A 24,640-nucleotide genomic window follows, 5' to 3' on the forward strand; every position below is an offset into this window, starting at 1 on the left:
GTTCCGCAGGACTGGAAGGATGCCCTGGTGGTCCCCCTCTTTAAGAAGGGGGACCCCACAGACTGTAACAACTACAGGGGCATCTCACTCCTCAGTGTGCCGGGAAAGGTCCTGGCAAGGATTATTCAACATCGCCTTGCTAGGCACGCTGAGAAGGGGCTTGCGGAGCCCCAATGCGGTTTCAGGAAAGGGCGGTCCTGCACAGATGCCATATTTTCTGTCCGTCTGCTACAGCAGAGATGTAGGGAATTCCAACAAGACCTACATCTCTGCTTTATTGACCTGGTCAAGACCTATGATACCATCAGTAGGTCTGGGCTCTGGGTTGTTCTTCGTGCTTTCGGAGTCCCTGACCCTCTGCTCACGATCATTAAGGACCTTCATGATGGTGAGCCGGCCTGGGTAAACTACGTGGCCGGGAGTCAGAGCCTTTCCGACAGGGATGTCCTCTGGCTCCCACATTATTTAACATCTATTTTGACCTCGTAGTTCGTGAAGCCTTCAATAGCTGTACCCGGGGAATTTCCATTTGGTACAGATATAATGGGAGGCTGACCGACGCCCGGGTGCGATCAAGGGATGGCTCCCTAATGGTCAACCACGTTATGTATGCCGATGATTTGGTAATAGCTGCTCATTCAGAAGAGGAGTTGGAGACACTGCTGCTGAGACTGGAGCGTGCCACTAAGAGGTGGGGCCTTACCATCAGCCCCACCAAAACTAAGCACTTGCCTGGGCATTTTGTACCATCGGACACTTCACCCCCACAACTCCCAATCGGTGATGGGGCAGTAGTGGAGAGAGTGGAGAGTTTCCCATACCTGGGCAGTGTACTTATGACCGGCTCCAGTTTAACAGCAGATATCTCACTCCGAATTAGTCGAGCGGCAATATCTTTTCATCGGTTGTGTAACGCTGTGTGGAAGCTACCTGGTCTGTCGCTCCGCACGAAGCTTCAGGTCTTCTCGGCCACAGTCATTCCCTCCCTTCTCTACACTTGCGAAACGTGGACCCCCCTAATGGAGCATTTTTGCCGGTTGGAAACATTTAGGATGGCCTGCCTACGATCCATCCTGGGTTTAACCAGGCTGGATTGTGTGAGGAGCTCACAAATCCTTGAAAGATCTGGGCAAAGTCCCATCGGTGAGCTCCTCCGGCAGGCAAGGCTGCGTTGGCTGGGTCATGTAGCCCGCATGCCCAGCCACCGCATGCCTAAACAGCTTTTGTTCGGCCGGATCGAGGGGGCTAAATGGGCGCGGCACGGGCTAGAGAAGAGATGGAGTGATGTGGTACAGGAGGACGTGGAGCTGAGTGGACTTGTCGATGACTGGTACCAGCGGTGTCAAGATCGGCTTCTGTGGAGGAGGCTCGTGAAGGACGCTACTGGGCAGTTGGAGGCAGTCGCCCTCCAACAACAACAGAGGGCGGAGGAGCGACGCTCATAACAACGAGCGGAGCGCCGGGTGGCTAAAGCACAGCAAGTTAGCACAGTAGGGGGCACAGGTGGTGCATCGGCCAGTCATCTCGGTCATCTTGGTCAGTCGACCCGTGGCACCTGGGTCTGCCCCGTGACCTCCTGCCAGCGGGCGTTCGACACTTCACGTGGCCTCAAGGTGCACATGGCCTGGCACAAGCGTCGTGGTGACGTCACCGCCACTTAGTGGCGAATGGCGGTTGTTGTTGTTGTTGTGAGTCGATGTGTGTGTGTAAGTCTACTTGTGTGTGTGTGAGTCGATGTGTGTACCAAATCTTCAATGATTGCAATGCTGTTAGGCACAGGAACTTTGGTAAACAAAGATACGACATCGAAGCTAACAAGCAAATCACCTGGAGATAGTGAGATGTCCTTAAATAACGATACCAAGTGAGCTGAGTTAAGTACAGCTGATGTGGTCTTACCAGTGAATGGTTGTAAGGTCTCAGAAAGAAATCGGGCCAGTTTGTCGGTGGGTGAGTTAATGGTGGAGACGATAGGACGAAGTGGTGCACCTCCTTTATGGATTTTTGGTAAGCCATACAATCTGGGTAGTCTAGCAGCAGAGGGTTTTAAGGAAAACCGCTTGGTTGGTTTCCACACAACTTTTAACAGATTTCTAGACAAGAAGATTCATGTGATCGAGTCGCTCACTTTTCTGAAGTGATGCCGCGACACTAAGGTAATACCGATCACCTTTCCACTGACATCTGCTGCTGTCACTTCTAATGCTACATGGATCTTGTTCAAGGCCGGCCTAGCCCTGATCTCAGAGAGAATAAGATTGCTCCGATTTGAACTAGACAATTTAGACAAGACTCTCTTGCAATCACACTTAACTTTGACATAAAAATGTCTACATCTGATTGGGACCATGTAGATAACATGACAGACGCTTCAGCGGCCTCAATCTCAGATAAATGCAAAAATAACCTGATTTCCTAGTTCAACCTCCTGTCCAAGAAGAAGCCAGTTCCACACGTTAAAAAGTTAGACAGTGACAAGATTGTTATCAATCAGAGTAACAGCCCAATTTCTGACAGCCTAAAATCGGTTCTAGCTAAAGGGTTGAATTTTGCAGTCACCCCTAAACACATCCCAGTTGATGATATCATTGCCCAGGTCGACGTAGCCCTTAAGGGTTTGGGACACATTCCTGCAGACGTGGTAAGATCGGAAATCGCTGCAATCCTCAAAAACGCTAAAACACCGATTAGCAACATCAGCAAGGATGAGCGCTTTGAACTTTCTCAACGAAAAAAGAGGGCAATGCCAATGTCATCATTGACAAAACCACATACAATAACAAAATTCAGGACCTACTTAATGATAGCAGCTATACCAAAATCAATAGAGATCCTACCAACCACCTGGTTACGAAAACCAACAATATCATCGCTGATTCGACATCTTTAATCGAACCAAACAAACGGACATGTTCAACGTCATGAGCCCCGACCCTTATAAGGATGGCGGGGCTTGGGGTCCAAGGTCCTATCTTCAGGTGAGCTCTTGGGTATTCGGCTTGACGCGGACTGACTCGAGGCGCTCTGGGGTCTGGCTTTTATGGGGCTCCCACGGTCACTCCGCCCCTGGCCACGCCCATCATCTAGAACCTTCTGGAGGGACCTTGATCGTTGCACAATCCCCCCAGCCCCCCCCACTGGGGGCCTGGGGTGTCCTCCCCTGGTACCCAACCGTCCCCCCAGGTTGCCTGACCCATGAGTCCTGCTTAGTACAGACCGGACCCGCTATTGCCCCCTGTTGGTCCCTGACTGGAGGTACATGTTCAACTGTAGTGGTGGCGGCGTATTACGCTCAACAATTACCCACCACACTATGATGGGCGCGTAGTGCGTTATCGCGGGAGCGTTCGGCGTCATAATGGGCACATTCGGCGTCATAACGGGCACGTTCGGCGATATGATGGCCATGTTCAGCGTTATGACAAGGAGCATTCAGCGTTATGACTAGACCCACCGGATGGAGTGAGTTGTGTTCTTATCCAGCAGTGGATCGACCATGACTGACGGAACTGATGCGTGGGCAGTGGTTTAAATGAGGTGGTAACGGCATCGATCCATTAATCACTGCATCTCGATTAATTTATCTTGTTTTCGATTCCGCGTGTTTTCAACACCCAATGACGTACGATTACGAGAAGAATTGACGAATCCATTAGTTACAGCTATCGATTAGTTGCTTTATTGTCTTTAAAAAAGCCTCTTTTATATATCTGCCACCGCAATTACCTTTAAACGTCCCTCTGCGTGAAACAGCCGAATGGGTCAATAGATTTAACATTTGTTTTCTTCTAACCGGAGTGCAGTTTTGAGTGAATCGATAATGTAACAACAGGAATCGATTCCCCCGGAAAGGGAAGGGCGTTTACGCCGCCGTCGTCCGAGTCGCGTTACTTCGCTTTCCCTGCCTCGACAAAGTTTCAAACTTTTGCGGAACTTTTTATTTTCTAACTTCTTTATTTGGCTCGTCGGCTTCTATCGGACGACACCCCGTACGAGACAATCACCGTGAGTCTATGCGATCGTTAGTTTGAGAGTGTTACTACACACACACCGTGTAGTGGTGTGTGGCCGAGGCCCGTTCGTGGTTGTTGATTTCCTGCTCATTATCGTGACGGAGCTTCACTTTAAATAAATTCGCCACGGTGTTGATGTTCGACGATTCAGTCCACGTGCCTGTGAATTGGTGTCGATGGAGGGAGCGCGTGGATTGCGGTGGAGCGACGGAATCGGCGGCGCTGCTGCGAGGCGTCGACACACACGGGGGGGGGGAGGGTAACCTTCATCCAGCAGTGGATAGGACGCGGCTGCTGCTGCTGACGCTCTGTGTAGTGTGCGTGGCTTGTGGAGGCCTTCATCCAGCAGTGGATTGACGGGGCGGCCTGTGGTTATGTATTTAGCCAGGTGAGAGGCACTGGGTATTTATACGAAAGCTAAGCAGCATTGAGCCTGGCTAGTGCTCGGATGGGTGATAACAAACCACGCATGCCCTCTTGTCATAGACAACAGAAGACGGTGGGGCAAGATCTGTGGTTGTATTCTGCTGTACCTCGATGCTCACCCACATGCAATGCGCCTTCCTGCCTTCACCAAGCCCCTCTGATCAGACTGGTGAAGTATGGTCAAATAGTTACCACGACTTGCACGGAGGTATGTGGTAGGCCCTCATCCAGCAGTGGATTGGCAGAAAAGCAGTATGCACAGTACGTGTAGAGATGCGTCAAGAAGGGTAACGTGGCACGTTGTGCACAATGTTATATCTGCAGGAATGAGGCCTTGAGGTGTGTGTGGCCTTTTGTGAATGGGTGCATTTACAGTCTCCTACCAATCCACTGCTGGATGAAGGCCTCCCCTCGCCATGCGGGTTGTGGTGGATATTTGACCATACTTCACCACGCTTGTCGCTATGGGTTTGTGAAGGCAGAAAGTACAAGACGCTGTGGTTTAGTAGTACGGTACAACAATGGATTTTGTTTCACTGCCCTTACAGAAACCCTTACAAGCACTATCTAGGCTTAATTCTGCTTGGCTTAATAGATCTGAAGATATTGGATGATTTGGCGATGGGCTAAGTTGATGTAAATATCTCTAAAACGGCCCTTTACGTAACGTGTGAAGTGGCACGTTGTGGTAAATGTTTATTAATTCGAGGATGTGTCGCCATCTCCCATCAGCAGCCACGATCTACTGCTGGATCATGGCCTCCCCAAGCCTTCGCCACATTGTACGATTCGGCGGTGAAATCTCAGTGTGCAAGCACATTCCGTGCAAAATGATTCCATTTCTCCATCTGCTTGCTAGACGTCCTCGGGACATGTGCCATTCCTCGGTTGTCGGCCCATAATTATTGGTTATGTGTCCTGCCCAAGCCTCACTTTTCTTAAAAGTGTCTATGTAATCATGAACCCGTGTGTTTTATACAACAATAAATAGTTGAGGACAAAAACGCCTCTTGGAAATCATTACAGAAACCGTGCGTACGCATTTTTTTGTGTTGGGTGGCTTACAAGTGGAACGTGGAATGAAAAGCCTGGGCTTTGCTGGAACTTACAATGTTTTTCACTCACACTGTGACATTGTTTCCTCTGATTATTCTCGGTGTGTAATCACAGGACAGTGTTGTGTGGTCATAGTCATCAGAATAACTACCCGTGTGCCCATCCACTGCTGAATGAAGGGCTCCCACGCGCCACGTGGGCTTGTTTGACGAACCTCGCTCATGTTGGTCAGTTCGGGGTGGGGCCCACGACAAGTTCAGGTATCACCACTATTCTCTTGTTGTGCATGATGCCAGCAGCAGCCGCAGCAATACGTTCAGGAGTGAGATGCCAATGTCGTGGTGTGCTGCTGGCAGCGACGAGAGGGCTTCATGAGAGAGTTTGTGTCGTATTTCTCATCCTCCGTTGAAGGGGCACAGACCTCAGTGGTTTAATATATGGTCCATCGTTTAGGTTGCATGGCCAAAATTGCACCGCTGTGGCTTCTATAAAAATTTCCACTCATGGAGTTTTTCGCATCAGCCTGTTGATGTTGTGGTGCGGTTGGTGGCTACACGTGTCGTCCCGGAATGTCAAAGCAAGGAGGTGCGATGTTTGGGTCTCAAATGTGGTGTTTATTGTGGATGTCCACGTTGTTCTACTCTATTTGCTAGGCAGCGTTCTCCCAGATCTTGGTGAGATTCTAGAATGGTGGCAGCAGTGATATTCCAGAAAGTTGATCGGGACTTGAGTCATCAACCAAGAACATTGTTGGGGTCTTGGTTGATTGGTAGGTGGTTATTGTTGTTGGTGGCAAGAAAACGCGTAAAATCCCTTCCATTGTGAAGTCACTCTGGATATTTGGTGGCAGAATGTTCGCCAAAACAGGGAGCCAGGGGATTGGTGTTGGGTTCAGTGTTTCGGTTATGATTCTCATTGTGTTCTTTAATTGTGCATCTAACCACTGATGTTCCCTGTGACTAGGAATCAAACTCAGGACTCTAGGTGCATACCGCTGTGCGCTAACCATTGTGCCACTGGTCCTGACGCAGTACAGTTTCACAATGTACAGTGGCCACCGCAGCTGCATAAATTAAGAATTTGCAGAAAGGAAAGAGTCACCAATGACTTCACACAAAACCATTGCATTCGGTTGGGGTCCGCTCTTCATTTGGATAAATTCTAGCTTTTGAATCTATATAATTAATTTGCCTTGCAATGCACATTAACTCTCATATGTAAATGAGTGGGTGGGAAAGTTCTGCCTCCCATTGTGTGTGGACTAGAGGCCACTTCAAAGGATCTAAGAGGTAGCTCAGTGGTATCCGCTTCTCTGGGCCATTCTCTTAGCACAACTGATTGCACTGCTGTGCGAGAGTTACGGATCGATGCTTCGTCTCATAACTATGTGACTGCAATTGCACAAATGAGATGAAGTTATAGGGAAATGAAAAAAAAACAATTAAAAGGTCCAACGATTTCACATTGAGCAACCTCTTAAATGCAAACACAAAGCATAAAAGAGAATGCTGCTGCCGTGTAATGGTTAGCACATTGGACAGGCAATCCAGAGGTGGCACAAGTCTCTTAACCTTCCCCCCGCCTCTGTCGACCTAGAAATAATAATGGGTACGCTACAACTATTCAATTGCCATGTAGCGTTTGGCAGGGTAAAGTGTGGAATTGCCGCCTCTACCAAGACTTGTGGTCAGCGTAGAAGAGTATGCCTTGAATTGAGAAAATCTTATACTTAGCCGGGCGGTGGTTGCGCACACCTTTAATCCAGCGCTGTGCCTGGCGAGGGTTGGTGGATCGCGCACATGTTGTGAAACCCCCTTGCTATGGGCATAGAGGAGAAGCCACATCCTGGCTTGCCAAGGGGAAGTACAGGAGAAATGGGAGCTCCACCTTTCCCATCTGTATGAGATCGAGTGTTTCCCTCTCGCACACGTGGATTTTCTCCAGGTGCTCCTGTTTCCTCCCACAGGTAAAGACTCAATAATTGGCAAGTGACATCTTAATATACAGAGGGCCACAGAGCTTGGGCAATTGTTGGCACGGGCTCACCTCATGGCTGCTTTTCCACTTGTCTGTGGTTCTTCCTTGCGCCTCGTGAGTTGTCTTGCATGGAGAGTAAGTCAATACTTTGTGGCACGTTACAAGTTGGAATTATTATTATATACAGACACTTCGCATAGATTTCACTCTATGGAACGGTTGCATGGCTTGGCTGTTTGAATTAGTCATCACTAAATCACCCCATCGTCAATTCCTGTTTTAGCGAAGATTGAATCAGTTCTGTCTTGTCAAGTATGTCTTTCTGAGATGCACTTCATAGTAAGTTCAATGCAATAATTTCCGCTACCAGAATAGAAGCTTCTGGAAATGATGTTTGGATAGTTCCTGGATGGTGGACCAAGAGAGATGGCCAGGTGTGGTAGGTGTGTTCCTGCCAGGTAGCCAGGACTTGGCAGTGTAGAGTCTCCACCCCCGGGGCATACATGGTGGGTGTTCTCCAGTTTCCAATTTCCTTCCACTTGAAGCCCTACACATATTGATGGAATTGGCCAAATGCCCCAATGTATGACTTTGTTGGCAATTCTTGAGGCTCATTGAGGATTATCTAATTGGCATTATTCTTATTATTAACGTTTGGTACAGGCTATGCAACAGCTTGGCAGCAATCACCAGCATACATAACATGGTTGACCTATAGGGACCCATCCCTCGACTGCACCTGGGCATCGATCGGCTTCGTACTGTGTGGAAATTCCTCTGGTACAACTATGGAAAACTTTTTAAACTACGTGGTCAAAAAAAGATGTTAAGTCGTGTAGAGGCCAGAGGACATCCCTGTTGCACCCCAAGGTGAACAGGGAATGGCTCTGACTCCCTGCCACCCAGCTTTACCTGGGCCTGGCCACCGTCATTATGGTCCTTAATGATTGTGAACAGAGAGTCAGGGATCCGAAAAGCACGAAGAAGAACCGCTGCACGACTGCTCCCATATGCACGCACACACATTCACACCTATGCCTCCATAGAATGTAACTGGTTCATCGCTCCACTGTCAATGGCGTGTTCGGCTTTTCCACAATCACGCTCTGGGGTTGCGAAGGTTTGTTGTCAGAATGAACACTGGCCGTTTGTTTCCCCTTGCTCTCCCTCAGGGCAGTGGAGGTGAAGGTGTCCGACCGAGACGTTGCCGGCCAGATGGCATCGTCCGTGACGCTGGAAGAGGCTCTTTCGAACGTGGACCTGTTGGAGGAGCTTCCTCTGCCCGACCTGCAGCCGTGCATCGAGCCACCGCCTTCCTCCATTCTCTATCAGGTCCACATGCATTATAGACCCTACAGATTCATGCCGCTGTGGATTCTACAGATTTACACCGCTGTGGATTCTACAGATTCACACTGATGTGGATTCTACAGATTCACACCACTGTGTATTTTACAGATTCACACCACTGTGGATTCTACAGATTTACACCACTGTGGATTCTACAGATTCACACCACTGTAGATTCTACAGATTCACACCACTGTGGATTCTACAGATTCACACTAATGTGGATTCTACAGATTTACACCACTGTAGATTTTACAGATTCACACCACTGGATTTTACAGATTTAAATAGCTGTTAATTTTACAGATTTTCACCGCTGTGGAATTTGACAGATTCATGCCGCTGTGAATTCTACATATTCACGCCCGTGTGGATTCTACAAATACATACCGATGTATATTTAAACCCCTAGATTCTGATTTATATCACTTTATATTCATGTACTGTAATGGTCGAAAATATGTAGAACTATGAATACAATCATTACCCCAAATCGTAACAATTAATTAAACTATGTTGGGAGTGGATTGCCACATCCCTGCTTCTCAACATGAGCCAAATCCTTGCCGATAGACATACATGCTGATAGACATACATGCTATGTCATTTCTTTCATAGACTTTTTTCCAGACAAGCCACGGGCAGTGCGATTGTGGCCATGCAATATTAAGGATGGACCATACAGTAAACCACTGAAGTCTGCTCTTCTTCAGCAGAGGAAGAATAACAAAACTGCCTTCTCCTGGCTATCATTCAGCTCCTGAACATATTGCAGTGCTCAATAATAGAATAGGAGACTTTTGCTGACCATCCACAGCAGAGGTGGGACATTTTTTTCCTTAAGGAGGGCCGAACAAGAATTTCAAAACCTTTGGAGGGCATCCACACGTTAACACCCACACACGCATTAACAAACCCACATGCGTTAACAAACACACGCGCGCGTGCGCGTTAACACATACACACACCTCAGCCGCTTCTCACACTGCAAGAGTCTCCTTACAGTGACAGAATTGACTGAGCGTGTCAAATATATTCCTCTTTTTTTTGATCGGTGTGATGCTTGCAGTGATGGACAAATATTGTTTGCTAGCCGATTCAAAGTGGTAGTAGGTCTCGTGAAGCCACGGGGCCATATGAAATTAAATTGGTTGGGCCGGAGGTGGTCTACGGAATTACTGTTGCTGCTGCTGCTCTATGTGACGGTGATCATCTTATGAGCTAATGGATGTCCTCTTTTGTCATAGGCCAACTTTGACACCAACTTTGAGGATCGCAATGCTTTTGTTACCGGGATTGCCAGGTACATCGAGCAAGCAACCGTCCACTCCGGAATGGTAAGTGCAATGAGCGCGACTCGGTCGCATGACATCCCGAGTTGACGCACGTATGCAGCCCGTTTCGACATCTGCTGCTGGATGAAGGCCCTCCCTCACACCGTGCAGGACTTGGGGTTTTTTTTATCTTCACGCAAATCGGTGCGGGTTGGAGAAGACAAAACGCATAGAAGTACAGAACAACAATGGGTTTCGTGTGACAACCTGTTGTCATGCATGGTGGTTGCTCATGAGTACTATGCAGGCTTAGCTTCTGGAGTTCTGTGGGCTAGGTGCACATTCTGAGAGGTTTGCTCATAGGTAACGTGCCTAGTCATAGGTGACTTGGCGTAAAATAGGAAAGGGTGTGTTAGTGTGGAGCAGTGGCGCAGTGGGTCGCGCACTGCGCTTATAAACACGCCGGCTAATTCCTGCTCACGGCCAATATCGGTAATTCATATCTAAACCGTTCCTGGGCCTCCATAAAGTGAGCTCAACCTTATATGAGTGTCTGGTGCGGTGTGTAAACATCAGCGCTTAGGGAGACAAAGGTGGCCGAACACAATGTTGGTCACACAGCCCCCTTCTATGCCGCGTTGCCCCTCGCAGGTTGCTCGTGTACAGCACTCACCCCAACAGTCGATGAAGGGCTACACGGGGGATCCTTTTCCTTCTGTCTGCGTGGGCGTGGTGCCAGCCACGCCGCCCCCTTTTGTGTGCCGTGACGACCGTTGGCACTGTTTGTAAGCGATGCGGACAATCCTGGTCTGCGATTTCAGAATGAGATGCTGGAGGAAGGCCAAGAGTACGCTGTCATGCTCTACACCTGGAGGTGCATCTCCCGGGCTATCCCACAGGTGAGCGCTGGTCTCCTCTGTTGGCTGCCCACTGGTTTCACCTCCACTGCCCACTGGTTTTTCCTCTGCTGCCCACTGGTTTCTCCTCCACTGCCGCGTCGTGCACCTTAACCTACTCAGCTTTGCCTCGTGCCCTCATTATAGCAATGCATCGACGAAGCTCGTCCCTTACCGGTGTTCAGAGTGAAAACCAGGAAGTGAGTTTGTATGTGGAGACCTCTGAGATTTGTCCATGCGCGTCTGTTTTGTCTATGTGTCAATGTGCACATCTTTGTCTTTGTGTAGTGATAGACTAGAGAGACGCTATATCAGGAGGCACTCTGTTTATGTATAGCCTTCGCAGGCACTGAGAATACTATAGTAAGGTCAGGACAGCAACGGGCTGCCTGACCCACAACGCTGAGACGAGGGTAAGACGATGTTGTCGATGACGAAGACTTGGCGAGACTTGACTTGACGGCCTTCAGGGGTCCGCTCCAACAATGGCCCTGAGTCCTCTCCGGGGTCCCCCTTATATCCCCCCAGTGCAGCCTCGTTCCCCCTTGGCTATGCCCCCCTTCTAGAACCCCCTAAAAGGTTCCCGGGCTTCTCCCGTACCCCCTGCGTCCCCTCCCCACATCCCTTCCTCCCGCCTACCCCCTCACTTCTGGCCAACAGGGTTGCCATGGCAGCCGAGCTCCTTTTTGCCAGCAGCCAGCGCTACATGCCGTAGTGACCTATTCCATATCAATACATTTGTATTGCAGTGGTGCGGTGGTTGTCTGAACCCAGTTACCCGAGTTAAATTCCTGGCCGTGGCTAACATCAGCAACGTATATTTGAACCAGTTTTGAGCCTCCCGCAAGTCGAATCCGCCTTGAATGAGTACATGCTGTGGTGTGTTCACATCAGCACTGGGGAGACAAAGGCATTCGGATGTGATGCTGGCCGTACCACCCTGCACATGCATTAGGAATGTGTGCCTGCTTATGAATTCAAAGCACTGAAAATTTGGCCTCGATATGACATTTCTGACGATTCTCATAGATCATACTTCATCACGCTGATGTGTGAGTTGATGAAGGCTGTGAGCATAAACATGGGATCATAGAAGTACAGTAAAACACATGATTTTGCTGTACTGCCTTCTACCCACAGCCTATAACGCCTGCAATACACAGTGGTTGCTCACCCAAGTACTATCCAGATCTGATGAGATGGAGTGCATTCTGGGTGATTAAGTTATAGGCCCCCACAGTTTTAATGTTACTGTTGTCGGTCTGTAACTTTCCACTGCTGGATATAGGCCTCCCCCCACTTTCATTCCCTTCCTGAGTTGTTGTGCGGACTGTTTTGATTTCATATCGCCATCTCTTCTGCTGCTTCCCTCTGGATCCTCTTGGCCTCTGTGGGTGTCCACCGCGTAATTAGGTGCGTACAACGCCGCGTGGGGGAATCGCTGTCGTTGTTTGTAGGTGAAGTGCAATGAACAGCCGAACAGAGTGGAGATTTACGAGAAGACGGTGGAGGTCCTTGAGCCCGAAGTCACAAAGCTCATGAACTTCATGCATTTCCAGGTATGTGCTTGGCAGCCTCTGAACCACGGCTAATGGGTTTGGCAATGCGACCTCTTTCTCAGTTCCTTTTTGTTTGGCTGATATTAATGGAAGGCAACAACTGTTATTTTACGTCTAGGTGGTTGAGCCAAATGATTTTGTCAGGATTAGCGGAGTGGATCACTTACTCCTCCTCCTTGTTTGTGAATCGGACACCGAGTCGTTATTTGTTCCATGGGCACCGGATATGTTTAAAATTTTACTTATGTGCATCGTATCAAGTATCCGCGTCTGCCAATGGTTTGTGCGGTGGATGTGGTCTAGGGTCGTGGCCTATAAGTATTGCGGAAGGTTAAAATCAGGGGTCTTCGACGTTGGGTGTTTCATAAGGTGTTTGTGATTTGTTGTGAAATCGTTTGGCTTTCACAGGCATCATATGGGTGGAAGTTGCATTGTTAAAGGTTAAGCGCGTGGGTCCTAATGGACTTGTGTGACTTCAAGCAATTGTGAGGGATGTTATTGAGCTCCTCTTGGATGGGGAGACTTAATTTTCCCAATTACTCGGTTGATTATAATTTTGCTTGCGTTTGTAAGATATTACGCTCCCTAAGAGCACTTGGACCAACCAACCGCTTATGTAGGCTATGCGGACGGACGTTTGTGTTTGGTAGTGGTGACGATGGTTGGTGCCCCGATACGCTCTGTCCCGCTCAGCGAAAGGCGATCGAGAAGTTCTGCGAGGAGATGAAGCGGCTGTGCCACGCCGAGCGGCGCAAGGACTTTGTGTCCGAAGCGTATCTTCTCACGCTGGGCAAGTTCATCAACATGTTTGCCGTCCTCGACGAGCTCAAGAACATGAAGTCGAGCGTCAAGAACGACTACTCCGCCTACAAGCGGTAACACGCAAGCCGCAAGCCACGCACCCGCGCGGTCGGGGGAGGTGACAATTCGTCCGCCGAAATCAATTCTGCCTGGCTCCAGGGGGTCAGGTGGCCGAACCTGAAGCACTGAGATCTGGGGTTCGACTCTAGGCAGCCACACGCCATTAAAGCAGCTTTCTCAAGTGCAGTCAGTTGATGGTCTCAGCCCAGTTGCACACACAAAAAAACCCATCGTGTGAAGTTTGGTTCTGCACTTAATTTCACTAAATTCCAACCCTGAGAATTAAATATGCAGAGGGTGTGGGAAAGTGCTGCCCTTAACTTTGTGAAGCATAGGCCACTGGAAGGCCTGCACTGCTGTGCAAGAGATCCGCATGGATCCGTCTTCTCGTGACGTGTTATCGTGGGACAATCAGGTTAATGTTGGGAGGGGCGGGGGGAAAATAACAAATTGGTAATAACAAAGTTATTAAATTATTAAAACAAATTCTTACTTTTACAATATACAAGTTGAGTCGTGTGTGTTGTCAATGATCTAGGTGAGCAGGGTTCTTCAGCTAGTGGCCTGTGGACTGGATGTGGCAAGGCTCTTTCAGCGGCCCGCCGGGAGATATCGCTCACCGAGAAATCGAGATACAGATTAGTGAGATGAAAGGGAGATCAACGAGACTTGGGGATGAGTGAGAGAGGAACCTCGTAAAGTATTTTAATTTGTCCGCTCTTCCATTCTTTTGGGGCGTTTGTTCCAGAGCTGCTCAGTTCCTGCGCAAGATGGCTGACCCGCAGGCCATCCAGGAATCTCAAAACCTGTCCATGTTTCTGGCAAGTCACAATAAAATCACGCAGGTAAGCGTCAAGTCATTGATTTACGACAACAATTATACTAATTATAATTTACAGCCCTTGGTCAATCCTCTGCTGGATGAAGATCTCCACTCGTCATGTCAATCATGGGGGATGATTGACTGATTGACCTAATCACGCACTTGTCCACATTTCTTCATGCAGATATGAAGATTGAAACACGACTGACAGATATGAAGAGTGAAACATAAGAGATCAGAATAATTCGACGACTCTTGTCTGTTAACATGCTATTGGTGGGCAGAGCCATGGGCCCATCTCACAATTGTAGTTGTGTCATTTATGCTTTACTAGCCGGCTTCGCCCGGGACTTGGATTCTTGTCTTGGATTAATACACGGCCAACGCGGCAGGTGGGGGGGGGGGGGGGATTCAGTGACGTCAGCAGGCACACTGCGTGACGCTTAAGCATTACGGGTGACATCACAGATGTGACGTCACCGCTCACTTGCCGTGCAAAATATATCCATTATTGCGCCCCCCCTCCCCCCCAAAATGCAAAAGTCTATTTTTATACTTTTTGCAATGTGTACAATCTGGAAGCTACCCACATGCCAAATTTCAAGTTTGTTGCATGTCGGGAAGTATGCTAAACATTTCGAACAGACACACATTCACAGATTTCCCTTTTATATATATAGATTTGAATAACATTAGCGATGGTATTTTCAACTCGCATCGCTGTTTTAATGCTGTCTAAGGTTTGATTCATTGACTGCCCATCATTTGTGTGAAAGGGGGGCAAGCATCGTCTCGTAAAGATGAACCAAAGCAGGCAGACCTTGCTTCGCACACATACACACAGGCAGACCTCGCTAAGCGTGGCCCTGTCGAACGCTCACTCGTTACGGCGCTCTTTGTCCTGGAGGAAGTAAAAAACAACTGACGAAAATAAAAAAACAAATCTGCTCGGTGCTTATGAGGGAGAACATGCATCAGCGCTGGCTGAAGAAACGTCCTGGCCCCCATCATTCACTCGGCCAATGAGAGCGCCGCACGCTCCGAGCCAACCAGAACCCACCGCCATGATTCTATTAACGCGATTAGTGGTCGCGAATACATGAGAGAGAAAAAATCTATTTGTTTAGCCAGGTGAGAACTCACGGGACCAGGATAGAGTCTCGGGCACCACTTAAAAGGAACCTCACCACAAGAATGTAGACTAGGGCATCGCTAAGATCACGAAGGTCCTGAAGCTCTCCTCTGAGAATGACCCCGGATTTGGAGTGCAGCAGCAGCAGCTCCTCCAACCTCGTCTCTCACCACTGCCTTGTAGGAGGAGTGCAGTAGAATTCACTTATGAGTACTGTACATAATACTGATGTTATTGTAATAAATTTTCGTTTATTTAGTTTCTCAATCCGCTTGTCCTGGTGAGGGTTGGGGCAGCAGATTGTTGAGTAGTTCTTGAAATATTTACCATCTGCATTATTACGAACGCTAATACCGATACTACCAATAAAACTCATTTCGATTTAAAGCTTTCGTGACTGCAGGAATTCATCTTCTTGGTTCTTTCGGTAAAGTCACGTAGAAGGAAAATAATTAAAATAAAACAATAAAATAATTATTACGACGTTTCGGCCACTACGCAAGCAGTCGTCTTCAGGTGGAGAACAGGTCTGTCGAGAAGGCAGAGTCTGAATGCCTTCTCGACAGACCTGTTCTCCACCTGAAGACGGCTGCTTGCGTAGTGGCCGAAACGTCGTGAGAATTATTTTATTATCTTTTATTTTTATTATTTTATTATTTTCCTTCTACGTGACTTTACCGAAAGAACCAAGAAGGTAAAACTCATTTGTTGCTTTTGCGAAATGAATAACCCTGTCGGGAATGCATCCCCGTATACACAATGGTCTGATGACCCCTTTCAGCGCCGATTCGATTCGCGCTCCTCACTTCTCCGGGAACGCATCTTAAGTGCCGAGCGAGGTCTGCCTGCGCAATGAAAACTTGAGTGTAAATTGTTTTGTATCTTTGGACTTCTCCACTTGAAAAACTATCCCAGTTGATAAATGATTGCCCACAACTTGAGTCACAAACCAAAGATGACATGCGCGTGCATGCGTATTGCCCTGACAGCTACCCACCAGTTTCGTGCTGCTGCTCATTATGAATGCATCCAAAGACAAACGCAAATTTGAAGGCGTTGCAGAATCCATGCGTATGCACGATTTTTCCAAACATGTGTCGATTGTCATAATTACACACAGGCTGGACGATAATGCTATAAGTACAGGTATCCCTCGATTTACGAAAGGGATGCGATCTTCAAATTGTGCATAAAACTATAGGTCATAAATCAGAATGGCTTTTCCCATTTAATACTATAGACTAAGGATGTGTTTCTGATGGTCGTTCCAACTCTCCTCCTAACCCAACAATATACAGCTGTCACTTTTCACAAGACAAAAATAATAATAAAGAACGTAAATATTAAAACTATTGAATAATTAGTTTAAAATAAAATAAAATTAACCTTTTCAGGGAACTCGCCAACAGATCTGCATGTTGGAATGACTGGGGTGGTGATGTGGAGGCGTTACTGTTGCGCTGCAGGGACACCGTGACGCTGTTGCAAATGGTTGATGGCACAGCCTCCCGAGTGCTTCTCGTTTGATGATCTCATGGTGCGTGGCCGTAGTGATATTTTGTTCACGTGAAAATTTGATTTTGTTCATTAAAAGTGTCCATAATTTGTCAATTGTGTTCACGCAAAATTTCATAAACTGAACGTTTGTAAATCGAGGGATACCTCTAAATAGGATTGACAACAACAGAAGCGCAAGGACATAGGAGGCGGTATGCTCATGGGAGGTGTGGGGAAAGGACAACAAACTAAACACTAAAACCACTTCTTAAGATAAATATTTTTCAATCTAGATCTAAAAATGCATAGCTCCAATGGCTTCCTAATATCAAAAGGAAGAGCATTCCAGATGGCCACAGAAGCACATCTGAAATTGCGCGATGCAGTGAACGTCGTTGTTCGATGCCCAGCCAAAAGCCGCTGCGAGGATGACAAAACCAGTTGGATCGACGCAGCGATAAGAGATCTGGAAGAAAAGGAATTGAGACGGTTCGAGGCAGCGATTCTGGCTGGTGAAAGAGGATCACAGTGGACGCGTATTTGGTTATATCGTCGCTGACGAGCAGATGGAAGGGACGGAGCATGGCAGCAATGATGGACGGTTGACGGCAGGCCCGGTTGCGCGTGCGCAAGTGTTGCCTCCTCGATCCTTCGCTCTTCTTTTCTCCCTGCAGACTCTGCAGCAGCATCTGGAGGTGATTCCCGGCTACGAGGAGCTGCTGGCTGACATCGTGAACCTCTGTGTGGAGTTTTACGACGACAAGCTGTACCTGACACCCAGTGAGAAGCACATGCTTCTCAAGGTAAGCTCTGCCCTTAATGCCAGCTCATTCACGGCTGTTTTGTGCCTGATTTATCCGTTTTCTTAACAAAACCCCATTCTACTATTGCGTATAGGCAATATGTCCCGGAGCAAAATTCCAATGTCGAGGTCTGCTAGCCACGAGGGTAATTCAGGAGAGAGTTTCGTATTTTTTTTTTATTTTCTTCCATTGAAGGAGAAGCAGACTGCAGTGGTTTACTCTTTGGTCCATAGTATTGGTTGCATGGCTGCAATCACACCGCTGTTACTCGTCTTTAATTTTACATTTATGAAGGAGATGTGTGCATTGGCCTGCAGTTGATGTTCTGATACGGTTGATGGTTACACCAGCAGTGGCTTCGAGGAACGTCAAAGCCAGGAGATGCGACATTTGGGTCTTGAATGAGGAGTTTATTCTGGACATCTGCGTTCTGCTGTGCTTGCTAGCAGCGTTTTTCTGGATCTGCGTGACATTCTAGGATGTCGACAGCAGCGTGATCACAGGACCGGGACCTGAGTTGTTGCCATTGTTGAGGTCTTGGTTGATGGGTAGGTTGGAGACCAAATTGAAGCCATTAACAAATGGAAGTCGATTCTTGAATCTGATTGTGGAGCTTTGATAGTTAACCCCTCGTGTTGCACAGGATTTCTCCAGATCCTCCGGTTTCCTCACACACGAAGCGAACACTCATTCACGGTATTGGCTAAACATCCCAATATCTGTAGTATAACCTGTCTTCTATCAAGATGCACTTGTGACAATGTCGGTATTTTCATGGCACGTGGTGATTTACTCCTCCACAATTTATTGAGGTGTTTTTGGTCAAGGTCACAATTCAATAAAAAAATCCATTGCACTGTGCATAGGATCTTTAGTGGCAGCAGAGAGTCTATGGACCATTCACATGATATAAAGGGTGAAGCATTTACAGATACCCTCCTGATTTCTGATTAGTCTCTTCTCAACGGCCGTTTGGATGTTGTGAAAGAGATAGCTCCGTAGCTTCGAGAGGAGCGTTTTAAAGGATATAATGAGTTTTTATTTCAGATTGGTGGGAGATGCGTGGAGGCATTGATATTAAATGCTGTTCTGTTTAATGTATCTTTGTTATTTTAGTGGGGTATCTACTAATTGATCACCCTGTGTATAGTCGCGTCAATGCTCATACAAGCATCGGGACATTTATTTGTGCTCCGATGAAATTTGGAGACGAAACTTTTCAACTTTTAACATTTTCCAACTAAGATTACGCATTGGCTCAACTGGGGGAGGGGCACGATAAACTGTAATTATTAAGATAATCCGATATGAGTGAAACTTGGGTGTGAAGTTGCATTGTCATGCGGGAAGTACCCAATGGGAATCGGCCAAATCTTGACTTAAAGCTTTCGTGACTGCAGGAATTCATATTTCTTTGGGTCTTTCGATGAAGCCACGTAGATAAAAAAAAATAAAAGTAACAATATCACGACGTTTCGATCGCAACACAAGCAATCGTCATCAGGTGAAACAAAAGGGAACCGGCCACTTTGACCCAAGAGCCGCCTCTGTCAAAGCTCTACAATTAGATTCAATAATCTACCTCAAATTTGTTAATGGCTTAAATTTGGTCTCCAACCTACCTGGCTCCCTGTGTGCCTGACCCAGGCGCACCCGTCATTATCGCTGATTAAATACCTCCGAGGACTGACGCGTTGGGAAACGTTTACGTAATTCGTGAATACGCGCCGCTTTATTTCGTTGTTTTACCCAGTTGCATCCAGAGGTTTGGAAGCATGCGCTGAAGCCTAATTTTAACATCCGATTTAAAAAGCCTGAGAGCCAAAAATTACGTGTTGTGTTATCCCAAAAATCGGTGGGGGTGGGGAAATTTATGAACCTTTTAGATTGTAAATTTGCATGAATGTTGGGTTTCTTGGTGCTTCTTTTATCGCAATTTGACAACAGGTGATGGGCTTTGGGCTCTTCCTTATGGACGGTGAGAAGAGCAACATCTACAAGCTGGATGCCAAGAGAAGGATCAGTCTGAACAAGATTGACAAGTTCTTTAAGGTGCCTCCATGCGAGACAAAGTTTCAGTTTAATGTCTCTGCTTTTTTTGTGTGCAAATTATACCTCATCCTGGCTTCAATGGTGCCTTTGGCATTTTCTCGTGATACATGGCTTGCAATCCCCCACCCTTTTGTCGTTGACTTGTCCAAACACGCACCACTGAGCATTCAGGACTTATTTCTAGGCAACTCGCAGATGGCAGTGGGGCAGTAGATGCTTAGGCATTGGTTCCCTTGGTTAAGTTTTTCTGGCCATCGATGCTAGGCATTGCACGGGGAAGGAAGCGGTGACGAGCTTTGGTGGTATCATTTTCATTGTCTGGGGTGACCTCTTCACCTTACTGGACGTATGCTCATCTTCCCCACGCTAGCCAAACCCAGGGGTGGTGAATCTCGCTTCCCCTGGGCTACGTGAAGCCTACCACATCCAAATGGGCCACAAGTAATATATACATATATAGATAACTGTCACTACAAGCATCTTATATGCACTAGTCGGTCTTAGAGTGGGGAATATTGTTGCCTGGCAGTGCTCGCACTCAGATACTGCGAGGACCTGTGTGTAAATGAACACAATGTACGTTTTCGCGTCAAATATTTTGATTAATAATTTGGTCAGGTGGCGGAAGTAAAGTGTGTGTCGTAAACCCTTCTCCACCCAACACACATCATTAAGTAATCGCATGACAACCTCAATATGAAGTGTATTTACATTAATTTAAACTCCTACAACATTATTATAACATTACTAACCATCTATTATAAGGTTGGGCAGGACGGGGCGACCCCATATGAGTGGGACAAATGCATAAAAGAAGAAAGAAGAACCAACCATTATAACTAATTAACTTTGAATAACCTGTATCACAACATCAGTCTATATTCCATAAAATTAACATGTCCACATAATTTATTCAGAGTAAACGTTGCATCAAAATAATCTTTATCTATCCTGGAGAAATCCGATGAGCAATGAAGCTCTTTTTTTTAACAGATGTCCAGTTTCAACAACAAACAGTGTCATGTATAGGAAAGGTAAGAACATCACCACAAATAAATAAATTAACATACATGTTAAAATACGTAAAGTATATAAGTTAAAATTGTATAAGTACACCAATTCCCAAGCTTGGGCAAGGCAACAAAACAATAGCAAGAACAGTCCCAGACCACACCAAGACAATGGTCCCTCAATAACATTCCACCTTAACATTGAACTCAAATGTATGCACATACATTAACCTCTAGTTATCGATTCCTGCCACTTCCTGCTTCCCTATTGGTGCACACTGATGACATCACACCACCTCATAATCAACGTTTTTGGGTTTAGATCGCGTTATTTATAAATGTGTCGTAACCCTCCACCACCCGACACGGCCAATCAGTAAAAATGTGTCACGTTGACAAAAGACAAATAGTTCACTGCTTTAGCCCACCGGTGTGTTGAAGCCACAACATTTACAATTTGAGTACGACGTTTCGCTGGTAATTGCATCCAGCACCATCGGGCAATTCGCCAGAATGGTGAGGCTCTGCTGTGTCTCCCGTTCTTATATAGAGCAGCAGCAGGGTGACGTCATCATTAACTCATTAACTCATCAGGTGCAAAGATTCAAGGGGGGAGTGATTGTAATTATATACTAGATTAGTAATCAGGCTATTGTTACGATGCGAGTTGTAGATTAGTAATCATTTGGAATGTGTTTTATTGTGATTGTGCTACATTAGTAATCAGTTAATGTTTGTTTCCCTTATAAGGAATTGTAATGTATCTTATTTAATAATACGCTTCCAGGCCGCACTAAGCCTGTAGCTGTCTGAGCGATTAAAGTTATTTCTGTTTCTCTCAATTTCAATCGATTCTCTAATTAGTCTTTGCCAGTAGTAACTAGTTTTACACAACACTTCCACGTTGTCAAAATCAATTGAGTGTCCCTGTTGGCATGCATGTTCTGCCACTGCCGACAGTTGTGTTTGTGATAGTTTAATATTTCTCTGGTGTTCTTTTAGTCTTACACTAACGTTACGCCCTGTCTGTCCAATATAGCATCTGCCACATACACAATTAATCCGATATACACCTTCTGTTGATAATTTAGGTAATTCGTCTTTAGTGCACGTTACTAGTTGTTGAATTTTGTGTACTGTACCAAATCTTACTGTAATGTTTTGCTTTTGCAAAACACGGGCTAATTTGTCAGTTACTCCTGAGATAAATGGTATTTTTATTGTTTTAATCATCTGATCGCTTTCAGCAGTGTTGCTTTGCGATCGTGATTTGGCTTTTAGTGCTCTGTTAATTTGAGCATTATTGTAGCCATTCTGTCTTAGTGCTTCTTTAACATGTTTAATCTCTCTCACTAGACTTTCACCATCTGACACTGTTTTAGCCCGATGTATGAGCGTCTTGATAAGAGAGGATTTCTGAGCTGGGTGATGATGTGAATCTGCATTCAGATAGGCATCAGTGTGCGTTTTCTTTCTGTAAATGCTGTGTGTTATTTTACCATTTATGCCATGCCCAAGTAAAATATCCAGGAACGGGAGTGTGTTATTCACCTCCATTTCCATGGTGAACTGAATGGCCGGGTTTTGTGCATTGAGATGATTTAGAAAATCGTTAAGTGTATCTTTACCATGTGGCCAGACAACCAAAGTGTCATCCACATATCTAAACCAAAAGGATGGTTTTAATGTGCTCGAGGCAAGTGCTCTGGTTTCAAAGTTTTCCATGTACAAATTTGCTATAGCAGGAGATAAAGGAGAGCCCATTGCTGCTCCCTCCCTTTGTTTAAAGAATTCGCCTCTCCATAAGAAGTAAGTGTTATTTAAACAATGGTCTGCGAGTTTCGGAATATCTTTTGGTAAACCTGTATTCTACCAGTGTATCAAGTAATTTAAGCGACTCGCTCACTGGAACCTTAGTGAATAGCGAAATCACATAAAAACTCACCAAAATATCGCAAAGCAACACTGCTGAAAGCGATCAGATGATTAAAACAATAAAAATACCATTTATCTCAGGAGTAACTGACAAATTAGCCCGTGTTTTGCAAAAGCAAAACATTACAGTAAGATTTGGTACAGTACACAAAATTCAACAACTAGTAACGTGCATTAAAGACGAATTATCTAAATTATCAACAGAAGGTGTATATCGGATTAATTGTGTATGTGGCAGATGCTATATTGGACAGACAGGGCGTAACGTTAGTGTAAGACTAAAAGAACACCAGAGAAATATTAAACTATCACAAACACTACTGTCGGCAGTGGCAGAACACGCATGCCAACAGGGACACTCAATTGATTTTGACAACGTGGAAGTGTTGTGTAAAACTAGTTACTACTGGCAAAGACTAATTAGAGAATCGATTGAAATTGAGAGAAACAGAAATAACTTTAATCGCTCAGACAGCTACAGGCTTAGTGCGGCCTGGAAGCGTATTATTAAATAAGATACATTACAATTCCTTATAAGGGAAACAAACATTAACTGATTACTAATGTAGCACAATCACAATAAAACACATTCCAAATGATTACTAATCTACAACTCGCATCGTAACAATAGCCTGATTACTAATCTAGTATATAATTACAATCACTCCCCCCTTGAATCTTTGCACCTGATGAGTTAATGAGTTAATGATGACGTCACCCTGCTGCTGCTCTATATAAGAACGGGAGACACAGCAGAGCCTCACCATTCTGGCGAATTGCCCGATGATGCTGGATGCAATTACCAGCGAAACGTCGTACTCAAATTGTAAATGTTGTGGCTTCAACACACCGGTGGGCTAAAGCAGTGAACTATTTGTCTTTTGTCAACGTGACACATTTTTACTGATTGGCCGTGTCGGGTGGTGGAGGGTTACGACACATTTATAAATAACGCGATCTAAACCCAAAAACGTTGATTATGAATAACATTGGTCGCGAAAGCCTACGTGTTAAAATCACACCACCTGTTTGAGGCCCCAAGACGAGAGGACATTTTCACAATTCTAAAAAATGCCTGACGCCGGTTGTAACTACGAGCAAAACCATCATCGAGGTTTTTTTGGGTTAAGTCGCGTAAATATATAAATGTTTAGTTAAACCCGCCAGCACCCGACATAACCAACTCGTAATGGTTGTCACGTAAACAGAACATGACAATTCGTCACTAGTACAGCACACCGGTGTGTTAGAGAGTAAACCCACAACATTTACAATTCGAGTACGACGTTTTGCTGGTAATTACATCTAGCATCCTCAGGCGGACAGCCAAAAAAAACCTCTTATGGATAATATTGATCGCAAAAGCGTACGTGTTATACGAGCAAAACGTTGGACTACCCCATTGTTAAACGTTGTGGATGCTCTTGAACACACCAGTGTTATAGGATCCCCCGAGGGTGTGCGTGTTGTTTATCTTCCTGCTCGGCCCTCGCTAAGGAAGAGGTTCATACATAATAGGGGTTCCCCAAACCTGGCATGACCCCAAATCCTTGCTGTCCGTCTGCTTTACCCGCAGCAACTGCAAGTGGTGCCGCTGTTTGGAGACATGCAGATCGAGCTGGCTCGCTACATCCAGACTAGCGCTCACTACGAGGAGAACAAGTCCAAGTACGGCCGCCAACTCCCCTAACGAGTCGCTCCTCCTGCTGCACTCTGTATTGGCTGCGGTTTGTGTTGTTCGTCCGTGCGTGTGTTCGTTCGTTATGGATTTGTGCGCATGTGTTCGTGCGCGTGTGTGTTCGTGCGCGTGTATGCATGTGTGTTCATGCATGTGTGTGTGCTTGGGGCAGGAAACTACCAAGCAGCAGGGAGTGGCACTTTTGAACAAAATAATGAAGGGGGTGTGGGAGCATGGCGGTGAGGTGTGGGAAGCTGTAAGTCCCAGACTACTATGGGCTCGCCTCTCCATCAACAAG

General features: G+C 46.3%; 1 protein-coding gene across 1 annotated transcript in view; it reads left to right on the forward strand.

Moving 5' to 3' along the window:
- Window positions 1-3,939: 3,939 nt before the first annotated feature.
- The window catches only part of LOC144736285 (cytoplasmic FMR1-interacting protein 2-like), a gene marked incomplete at its 5' end in the record, with an annotated part of 75,866 nt that continues 55,165 nt past the window's right edge, over window positions 3,940-24,640 (forward strand). The window contains 10 exon segments of the mRNA XM_078618929.1: window positions 3,940-4,005; window positions 8,645-8,804; window positions 10,070-10,159; window positions 10,918-10,995; window positions 12,450-12,551; window positions 13,245-13,426; window positions 14,161-14,257; window positions 17,539-17,667; window positions 19,615-19,719; window positions 24,241-24,332. Of these exon segments, the coding sequence (XP_078475055.1) occupies window positions 8,688-8,804; window positions 10,070-10,159; window positions 10,918-10,995; window positions 12,450-12,551; window positions 13,245-13,426; window positions 14,161-14,257; window positions 17,539-17,667; window positions 19,615-19,719; window positions 24,241-24,332 (992 nt within the window).

Source organism: Lampetra planeri, chromosome 60 (assembly GCF_965212315.1).
Source record: "Lampetra planeri chromosome 60, kcLamPlan1.2.h2, whole genome shotgun sequence".
In the NCBI taxonomy this organism is placed as follows: Eukaryota; Metazoa; Chordata; class Hyperoartia; order Petromyzontiformes; family Petromyzontidae; genus Lampetra; species Lampetra planeri.